The sequence below is a fragment of the Entelurus aequoreus genome, linkage group LG16, assembly GCF_033978785.1.
Source record: "Entelurus aequoreus isolate RoL-2023_Sb linkage group LG16, RoL_Eaeq_v1.1, whole genome shotgun sequence".
Classification (NCBI taxonomy): Eukaryota; Metazoa; Chordata; class Actinopteri; order Syngnathiformes; family Syngnathidae; genus Entelurus; species Entelurus aequoreus.
This window is the reverse complement of record NC_084746.1, coordinates 22,450,297-22,463,841: the sequence shown is the minus strand read 5'-3', so window position 1 is coordinate 22,463,841 and position 13,545 is coordinate 22,450,297. Positions and strand designations below refer to the sequence as shown.

Here is a 13,545-nt window from a genome sequence, read left to right as displayed (position 1 = left end):
AAGACTTGCAGGTGTTTATATATGTTTAAGTATTTGGCAGACGCTTTTATCCAAAGCGACATACATAAAAAATACATATATAACAATCACTGTAAACATGATCATTTAAGGGAAGAATGTAATACAAAATATCAATACAAAGTGTCAAGACAGAATAAACTCTGCTGCTGCAGCAACAGAGATACAGTCTATAAGATTTATAGATATCTAATGTATTCATACATTGTTTATGTAGGATATACACATGTATATATAACCTAATCATATTGTTTCTTCAATTTAAAAATAGCTGACCGTTTTTTTCCCCTTTCTCTGGGGATTATATTCCCAGTTTTGATCTCGGACGTCTGGTCACTTATAGCGTATAAGAATATTATATTACTGTTAAGCAAACTATGAATAATAAAACACGCCAAAACATGTGTCCTTTATCATAGCTACACGTATGACAACAAAGCGCGTGAAAATCAGTGGTATTCAGTGAGGTAAGATGAATTAAATTTGCTGACAGTTCATTGCTCCTGCCAAATGAATTGCACTAGTGGAGCGGATCACCACTCCAAGATGGCGGCCCCGCGTCTCGTCTGCGCCTGTAGGCAGTAGCGCTCCATGCTGCGTACCCTTATAAGATGTCTATGGTTATAACGTTAGCAGTGACTTTACAGCCTCACTGATTTAACTACACAGCAAATAAAAGTCACGTTACTTAGCCAATAAACGTTAGCTTACATTCAAAACTTACCCTTCTTTGTGCATCTTCAAATGTCGAACGAAGTTGGAAGTTGTTACGTCTCCGTCTATAATATTCGAACTGCATGATTTGCATAGGGCTATTCGTTTTTTGTTGACCGAGTCGTAGTTTTAATACCAGAACGAAATTAACTTTGGCATAATTGTTTCTCACTGCCGCATTGTTTGACAATTCTTCTTCATTGGTTGTCCTGCAATTTGATTGGATGAGAGCTGTGTGATGAAAACAGCGTAGATCTAATTTGATTGGCTGTTGTACTGAGAGCACACCAGCTGACAGGAACAACACGCTGATAGACAGACGAAGAAAAGGAAAAATACGGAGCGGCGCGCTCCCAAATAACTTTTTAATCTTTGGGTTTTGGGGAAAGTAGCAAGTCATGTCAAGTCAAAAGGCTCAAGTCCAACTGAAGTCACAAGTCATTGATGTTAAAGTCTAAGTCGAGTTGCAAGTGTCTTTACATTTTGTCAAGTCGAGTCCAAAGTCATCAAATTCATGACTCGAGTCTGACTCGAGTCCAAGTCATGTGACTCGAGTCCACACCTCTGGAGATCAAGCATACACGCTGTGCTTAGGGCTTGGCAATCTGTGGGGGGCCCGTTTTGCGTGAAGAAGCACAAATGTAAATAATTTAATGACAAGGCGCTTCTTATAAAATTGTACCCCAAATGTATTCCTGGCCACGTCATGCTCTGTCACTGATAAGAATATGGGGATGGATTTCCCCCCTTAGACTTTGGGTGGCTCTCTCGTGGTGCGCATCATTAGTTCTTGTGTTGCAAAGCACAAGCTCTTAGCTTCAAATCCACGTCGTAGTTGACATTTTTAAATGTATGTTTTAATGATGTTGAAATTGTTTAAAACGCCAAACTTCAGCATAAAAAAGGTAGATTGTTACAAAATCATGCTGATAGTCCAAGATGTTTGATAATATAACTTGTGATAGTTCTTCCACAATGAAAGCTTTTATTATTCTGACAATTCATTGTGTTGCTGAAGGTAGTATTACCGTATTTTTCGGAGTAGAAGTCGCTCCGGAGTATAAGTCGCACCAGCCGAAAATGCATAAAGAAGGAAAAAAACATAAGTCGCACTGGAGTGTAAGTCGCATTTTTTGGGGAAATTTATTTGATAAAACCCAAAACCAAGAATAGACATTTGAAAGGCAATTTAAAATGAATAAAGAATAGTGAACAACAGGCTGAATAAGTGTACGTTATGACGCATAAATAACCAACTGAGAAAGTGCCTGGTATGTTAACGTAACATATTATGGTAAGAGTCATTCAAATAACTATAACATATAGAACATGCTTATGTTTACCAAACAATCCGTCACTCCTAATCGCTAAATCCGATGAAATCTTATACGTCTAGTCTCTTACGTGAATGAGGTAAATAATATTATTTGATATTTTACGGTAATGTGTTAAGAATTTCACACATAAGTCGCTCCTGAGTATAAGTCGCACCCCCGGCCAAACTATGGAAAAAAAACTGCGACTTATAGTCCGAAAAATAAGTTTCTTATGTGGTGCTGGGATACCTGTGATTTTGGCCTTTCAAAGCTCCTCTTGAACAACCAATTTTTTAGCTTTTTTGCATTTTCTCCTTATGACTGCGTGGGTTCCCTCCAGGTACTCCGGCTTCCTCCCACCTCCAAAAACATGCACCTGGGGATAGGTTGATTGGCAACACTAAATTGGCCCTAGTGTGTGAATGTTGTCTATCTGTGTTGTCTTTGTGATGAGGTGTCAACTTGTCCAGGGTGTACCCCGCCAGAGTGCAGCTGGGATAGGTTCCAGCGACCCCGTACGGGACAAGCGGTAGAAAATGGATGGATGGGTGGGTATTTGTCCAATCCTAGTCACGGCCCTGCTACAGTGTGCATGCTGCACTCAGCCAGGGCCAGACAGAAAGGGAACTATCCTACAAGATACACATACAAAGGTTTTTTGAAAAAGTAAATATTTACAACTGCTGGAAGTAACAATTAGCTCCAGCTAACAGTCCCATGTAATTAATGAACCAGGTGCTCCCCATTTTGATAAATAAAAACCTCGCTAGCAAACCAAAGTCAAATTGATAGCATGATGCTGACTGATTTCTGTCACTTGTTTTAACTCTGAAACAACATTCTACTACTGTGTGGAGCAATTTCCCTTGTGGATCAATACAGTTAGTCTAAGTCTGAGTATGATTATCATCACAAATTATGTTACATTAATAACAAATCACCCCACAGCCTCGTGAGCGAAAAGATTTTGCAAGTGCTTAAATGTTTCTTGCGCGCGCTTGACAAATTTGCATCATGTGAATCTCCAGGGGGCTAAGATAACCCCCGTTTTAAAAACCTAGTGACCCCGCCAATGCTCGCGACTTAAAGGCCTACTGAAATGATTTTTTTTTATTTAAACGGGGATAGCAGATCCATTCTATGTGTCATACTTGATCATTTCGCGATATTGCCATATTTTTGCTGAAAGGATTTAGTAGAGAACAACGACGATAAAGATCGCAACTTTTGGTATCTGATAAAAAAAAAAAGAAGCCTTGCCCCTACCGGAAGTAGCGTTACGTAGTCAGTTGAAAGTCTCCTCACATTTTCCTATTGGTTAACAATGCTGTTGCTAACGACGCCATTGAAGCTAACTTAGCAACCGGACCTCACAGAGCTATGCTAAAAACATTAGCTATCCACCTACGCCAGCCAGCCCTCATCTGCTCATCAACACCCGTGCTCACCTGCGTTCCAGCGACCGACGGTGCGACGAAGGACTTCACCAGATCACAGATGCGGTCGGCGAGACGGAGGAAGTTAAGGTGAGTTCGCCGGCTAGCGCGTCTGCTATCCATCTCTGTCCTCCTGGCTGTGTTGCTGTAGTCCGCCACTAATACACCGATCCCACCTACAACTTTCTTCTTTGCAGTCTCCATTGTTCATTAAACAAATTGCAAAAGATTCACCAACACAGATGTCCAGAATACTGTGGAATTTTGAAATGAAAACAGAGTTTTTTGTATTGTATTCAATGGGGTACCAATAGTTGACGTCACACGCATACGTCATCATATCTAGACGTTTTCAACCGGAAGTGTGGCGGGAAATTTAAAATTGCACTTTATAAGTTAACCCGGCCATATTGGTATGTGTTGCAATGTTAATATTCCATCATCGATATATAAACTATCAGACTGCGTGGTCGGTAGTAGTGGGTTTCAGTAGGCCTTTAAAGCATAACAAAAATTGGACAGGCATCTCGTATCTCAAATTACTCTTAAATTGTACTTTTTTGTCCTCCTGTCCAGTTCTAGTTATGCATAAGAAGAGCAAAATTATGTCCCAACGCTTCATTTTCTTCCTCCAGGTTGCGCTGGACAACACAAAGAGGATGATGGGAGTCAAGCAGCCGCTGATGGAGTCTGATGCAGAGTCCGAAGTGGATCTCTACACAGACGGGCATGTTAACCAGGGCCAGAGGGTGATGGTTGTTCGCGATGACGACAGTTCGCAAATGCCGGCGTGGGACGTCGGCAACAGCGGATCTTTGTCCTTCCAAGCCACGGGAGAACGCTCTTGCGTTTCAATGCTGAAATGCCAGCTCAGCAGTAAGTTAGAAGCAGAAGCAGGCGGAGGCTCCTTAGTTAGTGTGAGGCGACACATGTCTGCTGGTGAGGAGTCTGTTGATGCAGAGTTCCAACCCCGCAGTCTACAAGTTGGCATGACCGAGGCGGAGAGGGTCAACATTTGCAGTTGCCTCCGATCCCCTAACTTCTACCTCAAGCAGTGCATTGAGTGCAACGCTGTCCATGACGCCTCCTGTGCTGAGCTCCAGCGTTGCTCCCAGGAAGGCCACCAGCTGCATCCCCTTGACATGATAAAGGAATCGACGGCGCCTGCAAGCCACAACGCCAGAACACCAGAGCCAGCCTTCAGCGGCAGCAGTGCCGACATGGCGGCTTTATCTCTGAGCGACAAGCCCAAGTCTCTGAGCATCAGCCATCCTCCAATCAGCTACCACGATTGCTGCAACGGCAGCTGCCGCGACCCTGCGGTCGCATGTCTCACCTGCCGTCTTTTCCACAAAGCGTCTTGCAAAGACGTCAAGATGTGCCAAAGTCAGCACTCACTGAAACACTTGGGTCTGTGCGCCTGTGGGAGAAAGTGCTCCAGGAAGCCAATGGTTCTGTGCTGTCACTGCGGGAAAGAGTTCTGTAAAGACTGCTGGTACTTACATCCTTACATCTGCACCTGCGGCCAAACGTTGGAACCGTCATCGTCTGTGTGATTCGTGTTAAACCGCTTTGGTATTGTGCCTTCAATGCCCATGAATGTTGCCTTTTCTCGAAAGACAAATGCAGTGTGATGTTATTTTATGTTTATACTTACATTTTTAACACAATTGAAGTCTTTGAATGGACTTTTTTTAATATATATAAAATTGTTGGGATGTCTGCTTAAGTCACATGAGTTTGAAAAATGTCTTGTTCTCGTCTGAAAACAAGTTAATTGTATTAAATGCAAAGTTTAAATGGGAAACTACTTGATTATATGTTTTAATAAAATCACAAGCACATACAGTATAAATATCTGAAATTGTCTGTTAGTCCAGTCACACCAAGGTTGCATCTCAAATGAAATCATTTATCAGTACACTTCAATAAGTATACTGTGCAGTGTTATTCAGGGCTGGAACGGTTTGGAACTTCTCAGAGTCTGTGGTCACAATTTCTGGTTCAGTATGCTTTGTTGTTTTTAAGTGCCCACAATACCTTCAATGATGTAATGTATAGTTACAGACCTGCCAACATTTGGTGTTTGCAATCCAGTAGATCTGCTTCATGCACTTGTGTCTAAGCTCCATACTTAGAAAATACTTCATTAGTGCTGTGCTGTTGAGACTGTCAGGGTAGATTGCAGGTGTTCCTTTTGTGAGACGACTCCTGCACTGATTTTAAAGATAACATACACATCATTGCACATCTAACAGTGGCGGGCCGTGCGTTTCTCACCTGGGCCTTCAGTGATGTCCTACTTAGTCCGACTTCACCTCTGAAGATACTGTAATTTATGTCACCACATGAACACGGCTGGAGATACTATACAGAAACACACTTGCACGCTACTGTGTTTTGAACCCCTCAACAGTGTACAAAACGGTCTATTTTTTGGCGCATTTAACATTCAATAAACCCGCTTCAGCAATTAAAACATATCTTATGTGGTACTGTCAAAATTAAAAGGATTGTACAAAACAAATGAAACATGAAAAAATAAAATATTTGAACTCACAATTTATAGCACCCATTCGACGCCGTATAAGCCAGTGGTACCGTCGTAGTCAGTAGTTGGTCGTGGTCGGTTGATTCGTGTGAAAGCCGCGGGCAAACCATTTCACCATCGGGATAGCTTCCGGTGTTGGCCGACCTCGTCTTACAAGATGTAGTTTCTCTTCAATATCCTTCTTGAAAATGGCCTTGCAAATATATATCTGCCACCTAATCAACATTTTGCACTCCTTAAGTGAGTACCGGTGAGTTTTCTATGGCTACGGTGCCACTTCCTGTTTTTGCAACTTGTGATTGGATACTCACTTGGGACTCCCAAGTGAGTATCCAATCACAGCGTAAAGCCAGCTAGAAGGCCTTACTGACAACTCGGGATTTGATTGGCTATGGCAATTGTCTATCAACTGTATGTGTCAGTTTACTTACAGTGCACAGATGCCTGCATTGTTGATTCTGAAGGCCCCGGGCAGATTTGGTACAGCATGGCAACATAAGCTAGCTAAATTCTGATTGGATACAAACTCTAACCTAAAAACAACAGCTCTGGAAGGAACATAATATGACATGAAGAGAATAATATAATAATCTTTAATCATGATGATGGCTTCCTCCCACCTCCAAAGACATGCACCTGGGGATAGGTTGATTGGCAACACTAAATTGGCTCTAGTGTGTGAATGTTGTCTGTCTATCTGTGTTGGCCCTGTGATGAGGTGGCGACTTGTACAGGGTGTACCCCGACTTCTGCCCGAATGCAGCGGAGATAGGCTACAGCGCCCCGAACGGGACAATCGGTAGAAAATGGATGGATGGGATGGATTTCTGGTTATGTTAGGCCAGCAGAGAAGGTCTTGTTGGCCCTGACGGCACACCGCTGACATGTGATATATCATATATTGATGAACAAAGGTGTTATGTGCCAGTCATCTGTGGTAGTTTTTTCTGGATGGGAAACAAAAATGCGCACAACAGCCGGTGAGTGTGTTTTTACGTCGAACATATTTTGTGTTAGATGGACATTTTTTAAAACCGCTGTGGAGGAAATAAGCGCTTAAAAAAATACCCCTTGTCATGAATTCCTGCTTTAGAGTTGTATATTCCGACAGTTTGCGTCATTGAATGTGTCCTGAGTGGCGAATGGATGACCGTGGGGAAAGTGTGCACTTTGATACAGTTGTATATGTTTTCATAAAGTGATTGTTGATCGACCACCTCTTTGTCATCTTTTCAACTTTCAGGCCAAAGCTACAATATTTTATGCCGCACAAAAACACCACGGTCAGGGAGATTCGTAACTTCAAACAAGGGAAATATCCAGAGAATCCTAAAGAGTTGTCAGGTCTGCCAAAGTGCTGCCATACAGCAGAACTACACAATGTGTCTCTATCTCTGACTAGTTGCTAAAAAAAAAAAGTCTGCTCGCCATGTCTAATACAACTCCTGCTCCTCCTCACGTTACTCAATGCACACCCAGATTTTTTTTTAGAAAAGGTGAAATAACTAATTTATATTCTAGTTTTTTTTCAAAATAGCCACCCTTTGCTCTGATTACTGCTTTGCACACTCTTAGCATTCTCTCGATGAGCTTCAAGAGGTAGTCACCTGAAATGGTTTTCACTTCACAGGTGTGTTTGAAGGTGTGCAAAGCAGTAATCAGAGCAAAGGGTGGCTATTTTGAAGAAACTAGAATCTAAAACATGGTTTCAATTATTTCACCTTTTTTTGTTAAGTCCTTAACTGCACATGTGTTCATTCATAGTTTTGATGCCTTCAGTGACAATGTACAATGTAAATAGTCATGAAAATAAAGAAAACGCATTGAATTAGGTGTGTCCAAACTTTTGGCCTGTACTGTACATGAAGGATTACGCTCGCTATTTTGCTCATTTAAGAGATCCTAGTAAATCAGCTTTGTGCGCTATCAAGTGTTCATTCATAGTTTTGATGCCTTCAGTGACAATCTACAATGTAAATAGTCGTGAAAATAAAGAAAACTCTTTGAATGAGGAGAAGGTGTGTCCAAACTTTTGGCCTGTACTGTATATGCAGAATATATGCGGATTATTAGAACACAATACCGGGAGGAGGAAATGTAATTATAATCATTTAAAGCTCGCAAAGTGATTTATCAAACCTAAAACTGTTTTACGACCGCTGTATTGTTGCGGGTGGTGCCAAAATGGGCTAAATATAGACTCAATAGATTAGATCAATAAAGTACTATCTAATCTAATCTAATCTATTGAGTCTATATTTAGCACATTTTGGCACCACCCGCAACACGCCTTAATAGTACACACCATTTTATACTTTGTATATGCTATTTAGTACTTATTTTAGTAGATCAGACCCTAAGTGTAAGAACAGAAGTGCAACAATGGACACCGCAGAAGTAGTGGTGAAAATGGCCATCCAGGTGAATAGTTTCAGGAGAAGTCTGCAGTTTTTTTGTGTCCCTCACACAGACTCCTGATGCTTTTTCATTCATTGTTCTCCTGCCAGTTGACGTTTATGAAAGTCTTGCTGTCCATGCGGTCGATGTAGAGTACGCCATCCAAGTGGTCCATTTCATGCTGTAGGATTCGAGCGGGCCATCCTGTGGCCTGCCAAGTCACAGCTTCTCCGTTCTCATTCAGACCTTGAAATGTGCAACATGTGGTCAGTCGGGCGTTGGTGAAGAGATCTAAATAGATCTAAAAACACTTACCTGATACTTCCACAGACAGATAGCGGGGAACTGCGCCAGAAAAGCCAGAGATGCTCTCACAGGCCTCTTGGAAGATAACTGTGTTTCTGTCCAGCACCCTCAGCTCGGGGTTGATAAATATTCTCAGTGGCTGAACAGAAATGTCACGAACTTTTCTTGAGGCGGGCAAACTTTCAAGCAGCATCTTTTGAGGATACTCCAAAGCCAGGATTCGAAGCGGTATCCCGATCTGAGGGGCACTCAGTCCAACACACTCAAATTTACGTAGGACCTTGACTAGAGTGTTGATGACTTCCTGAACATCAGGACCCCTGATAGCAGCAGGGTCAACAGCCGCAGCTCTTGAACGCAGCACCGGATCACCTACCCGACACACGTGGTGGTACGGAGGACTGGGAGGGGATATCAGCTTGCGTTTCATGTACTGAAAGTAGGAGCGCACCTTGACGTCGCTGCTGTAGGCGCAGGTTTCAGCAGGTACGCGTGACGCGGCGGAAGGAAACACACAAAGTCTCCATGCTAGGTGGGACAGTTGAAGCAGGGACAAACGTGATCTGGACATTGTAGATCTGCAGCCAGGAGGTCAGGGAAAGAAACAATTCTGCAGGAAGGACAAATAAAGCTGGGTTAAAAACACTTAAGTGATTTAGTGTAGGGGTGTCTAATTACATGGGGCTTGTTTTCATTGAGGCCCACATCGCAGTTATGGCTGCCCTCAAAAGGCCAGTTGTAAACAGCAAATATATGAATATATGAATATAAATGTATGAAATAAATCTCGATTTTCCAGTAAAAAAAAATAACAGATCATTTCGCCAGAATATCACTGCAAATTTAAGTGGTTTTTTTTGACAGCATGTAAAAAACTGTACCACAGGTTTTTTTCTTGTAACACTCTGGCAACAGAGCTGCCAGTTTAGTGTCAAATATAGGGCTGCAACAACTACAGGGTTTCCCACACATTCATTTATTTGTGGCGGCCCGCCACAAAAGAATTACGTCCGCCACAAATAAAAAAAATAAAAAATAAACATTTTTTTTTTTTTGTCCTTTCCATCTTCTCAGGCAAATCATATAGTTGATGTAGATGCCCATATCAGCTGTTCAGATTTACTTTACAAAAGAGAAGTGTAGGATACTTCTCTTGTTGCCTTATTTGTATTGGACTTTATTAAATGTATTTATATTAGAAACACAACATGTGTATATAACAAAGGGTGCAAAGTCTGCAGGCAGTAGGAAACACATGGTTAAGTGTAGGGAGTAAAACTGATGGCAGTCTAAAGTTCAAGATTTTTGGAGCTCTTTGTTCAGTGGATCAGATGTTTGATGAAGCTCTCTACCACCACTACTGTTTTCTGTTTATTTGTTACTGACTGTGGCAGGACACCTCTGCCTCTGTTTCACTTTATGTTGCTGGTAAATAATATGGCTGTAGTAGTAGGCTAAAGTTAAATTATTTAGTATGCACTAACTAAAGGGGCAGCGCTTTGAGACATTTTAGCTTTTATATTTTATAAGATATATTTTTTGTAAGAACCACAATTAATAAATATATTTCAGTGAATAACTTATTGTTCAAATCTGTATATAAATATGTACATAAAGTGTTGTAATTATATTGTAAAATGGATGGATGGATGGACGTTTAAAACAAAACTGTTATTATTAATTAGTAAGTATACATTTTTTGAGCCTTTTTAGAGAAAATCAAATCATTGTAGTAAATTATGCAAATTACTCGATGATGTCATGGTGACCACGCCCATAGCCACGCCCCCACCACACAGGTATCTTGGCAGTTTATGGGAAACACTGAACTAATCGATTAAACCGATTAAAATCGATTATTAAAATAGTTGCCGATTAATTTAGTCATCGATTCGTTGGATCTATGCTATGCGCAGAGTTTTTTATTTATTTTATTATTATTATTTTTATTTATTTATTTATTTTTTAAATTTAATAAACCTTTATTTAGAAACTGCAACATTTACAAACAGCTGAGAAACAATAATCAAAATAAGTATGGTGCCAGTATGCTGTTTTTTCCAATAAAATACTGGATAGGATAGAAATGTACTTTGTCTCTTTTATCCGATTATTAATCGATGTAATAATCGACAGATTAATCGATTATCAAATTAATTGTTAGTTGCAGCCCTAGTCAAATATAATGTCATTTGAACAGTTAAGTGAAGTGAATTATAGCGCTTTTCTCTAGTGACTCAAAGCGCTTTTACATAGTGAAACCCCATCCATCCATTTTCTACCGCTTATTCCCTTCGGGGTTGCGGGGGGCGCTGGAGCCTATCTCAGCTACAATCGGGCGGAAGGCGGGGTACACCCTGGACAAGTCGCCACCTCATCACAGGGCCAACACAGATAGACAGACAACATTCACACTCACATTCACACACTAGGGCCAATTTAGTGTTGCCAATCAACCTATCCCCAGGTGCATGTCTTTGGAGGTGGGAGGAAGCCGGAGTACCCGGAGGGAACCCACGCAGTCACGGGGAGAACATGCAAACTCCCATAGTGAAACCCAATTTCCTAAATTACATTTAAAGCAGTGTGGGTGGCACTGGGAGCAGGTGGGTAAAGTGTCTTGCCCAAGGACACAACGGCAGTGACTTGGAAGGCGGAAGCGGGAATCGAACCTAGAACCCTTAAGTTGCCGGCACGGCCACTCTACCAACCAAGCTATACCGCCCGGTTTAAACAGTGTACAATTTGTTGAATAACATTAGTCAAGCATGTATTTAAGAATGTGTTTTTATTATAACAAAAACAGGTTAGGAATGTATGATAATATATATATTTTTTTAAAGTTGTAATTATTTGCAATTGCATAAAGTACATGTATTTTCTCTCAGAATGGAAATAACTAATACACATTGTAAGAAAAGATAAAGTACTTTATTGACATATTATTTCCAGATTTGTGGTGGCCCCCGGGCCTTCAATTTGACACTAAACAAAAATACATCTCTAGGAATTCACAGTGGTAGCCTGTGCACTTTGTTCCTGAATGTGCCAATTTTGACAGTTTGCAGCGCTGTCCCAAATCCATCAGTGGCCTTACGCACTTATCAGAAATGTAGTGATGGGACCAAATGTGCCGAGGCTTTGAGGAGTGTGTCGAGTAATGGAGGGGGCGGTTCCGCGAAGCGCGTATCGAGGCTTGCTTCATTTAGTGGGAAGAGATGGAAATGATGACATGATGACTGTTTCGGGACGCGGTTCAGATTTGCAAGGAGATTCGACAACTCATAAACCGCCCAATGCTGCATTGAAAATGTGAGATTTTGAGACTTGTAGCCAGTTCAGAATCTGGATAGAGAATAAAAATAGTTTTTAAAATACCACTAGATCCAAAGGACGACAAACTGAATCCAATCGACAAACTTAAATTCCATCCTTTCAGCATTAATGTGTAAGTTACCCATGTCTTGGGCACTAATACACCCCCATACCATCACACGCTGGCTTTTACACTTTGCGCCTATAACAGTCCGGATGGTTCTTTTCCTCTTTGGACACGACGTTCAGTTTCCAAAAATAATTTGAAATGTGGACTCGTCAGACCACAGAACACTTTTTTGCTTTGCATCAGTCCATCTTAGATGAGCTCGGGCCCAGCGAAGCCGGCGGCGTTTCTGGGTGTTGTTGATAAATGGCTTTCACTTTGCATAGCAGAGTTTGAACTTGCACTTACAGATTTAGTGACAAACTGTTGTTACTGACAGTGGTTTTCTGAAGTGTTCCTGAGCCCATGTGGTGATATCCTTCACACACTGATGTCGCTTTTTGATGCAGTACTGCCTGAGGAATCGAAGGTCACGGGCATTCAATGTTGGTTTCTCCAGATTCTCTGAAACTTTTGATGATATTACAGACCATAGATGGTGAAATCCCTAAATTCCTTGCAATAGCTCATTGAGAAATGTTGTTCTTAAACTGTTTGACAATTTTCTCACGCATTTGTTCACAAATGTGGTGACCCTCGCCCCATCCTTGTTTGTGAATGACTGAGCATTTTATGGTAGCTGCTTTTACACCCAATCATGGCACCCACCTGTTCCCAATGAGCCTGTTCACCTGAAGTGTTTAATGAGCATTCCTCAATTTTCTCAGTCTTTGTTGCCACTTGTGCCAGCTTTTTTTTAAACATGTTGCAGGCATCAAATTCAAAATGAGCTAATATTAGCAAAACATAACAAAGCTTACCAGTTCGAACATTAAATATCTTGTCTTTGCATTCTATTCAATTGAATATAGATTGAAAGGATTTGCAAATCATTGCATTCTGTTTTTATTTACAATTTACACAACGTGCTAACTTCACTTATTTGGGGTTTGGTAGTTGAATGTCGTCCATCACTTCACACTCACCATTTTGGCTGCTGCTTGTAGGACAAGCAGGTACTAGTTTTTTAGTTCCCACTCACTGATAGAAATATCAAGAATAATTGTTTCCAATTTAATCTCATAACATCAAATAAAGTATGATTTATTTCCCCAATTGTCTTTTGGCGTTTGAACCCTTCTTCGCAGCAGTGAACTCATGATACCCGGATGTAAGCTTAGGTGTCCATTTAAGAACGCATTTAAAACCAGGATCGTAACACAATGTTCAGACAACACGAACCTTACCAGTTGTCCCTTTGTTGTTGTCGCTTGATTAAGTTCTCCAGTACCAGGAATATTTTTTTAAATTTCTTACTCGTGTTGTTTTACTACAATTTATGACCTGAAGCCCTTCATAATTCAACCACATTCTATATAGTTCCGG

At 41.1% G+C, this 13,545-nt stretch overlaps 2 protein-coding genes across 4 annotated transcripts in view; one reads left to right on the top strand and one right to left on the bottom strand.

Moving 5' to 3' along the window:
* Positions 1-7,256, top strand: part of spata2l (spermatogenesis associated 2-like) — a 23,636-nt gene extending 16,380 nt beyond the window's left edge. The window contains exon 4 of one of the 2 annotated variants that reach the window (XM_062022382.1): positions 4,120-7,256. In XM_062022382.1, the coding sequence (XP_061878366.1) occupies positions 4,120-5,040 (921 nt within the window). In that variant the 3' untranslated portion in view covers positions 5,041-7,256. The remainder of the gene's footprint in view (positions 1-4,119) is intronic. The other variant, XM_062022381.1, reaches the window with a different exon arrangement.
* On the bottom strand, positions 6,613-13,545 carry pdf (peptide deformylase, mitochondrial). Of its 2 annotated transcripts, none has more exons than XM_062022383.1 (3): positions 13,407-13,545; positions 8,748-9,348; positions 6,613-8,678 (listed from the first exon to the last, which is right to left on the bottom strand). In XM_062022383.1, exons 2-3 carry the CDS (start codon positions 9,307-9,309, stop codon positions 8,521-8,523), a joined length of 720 nt encoding a protein of 239 aa, XP_061878367.1. In that variant the 5' UTR covers positions 9,310-9,348; positions 13,407-13,545; the 3' UTR covers positions 6,613-8,520. The 2 variants fall into 2 exon arrangements, with proteins under 2 accessions (XP_061878367.1, XP_061878368.1); XM_062022384.1 differs by having other exon boundaries at positions 13,402-13,538.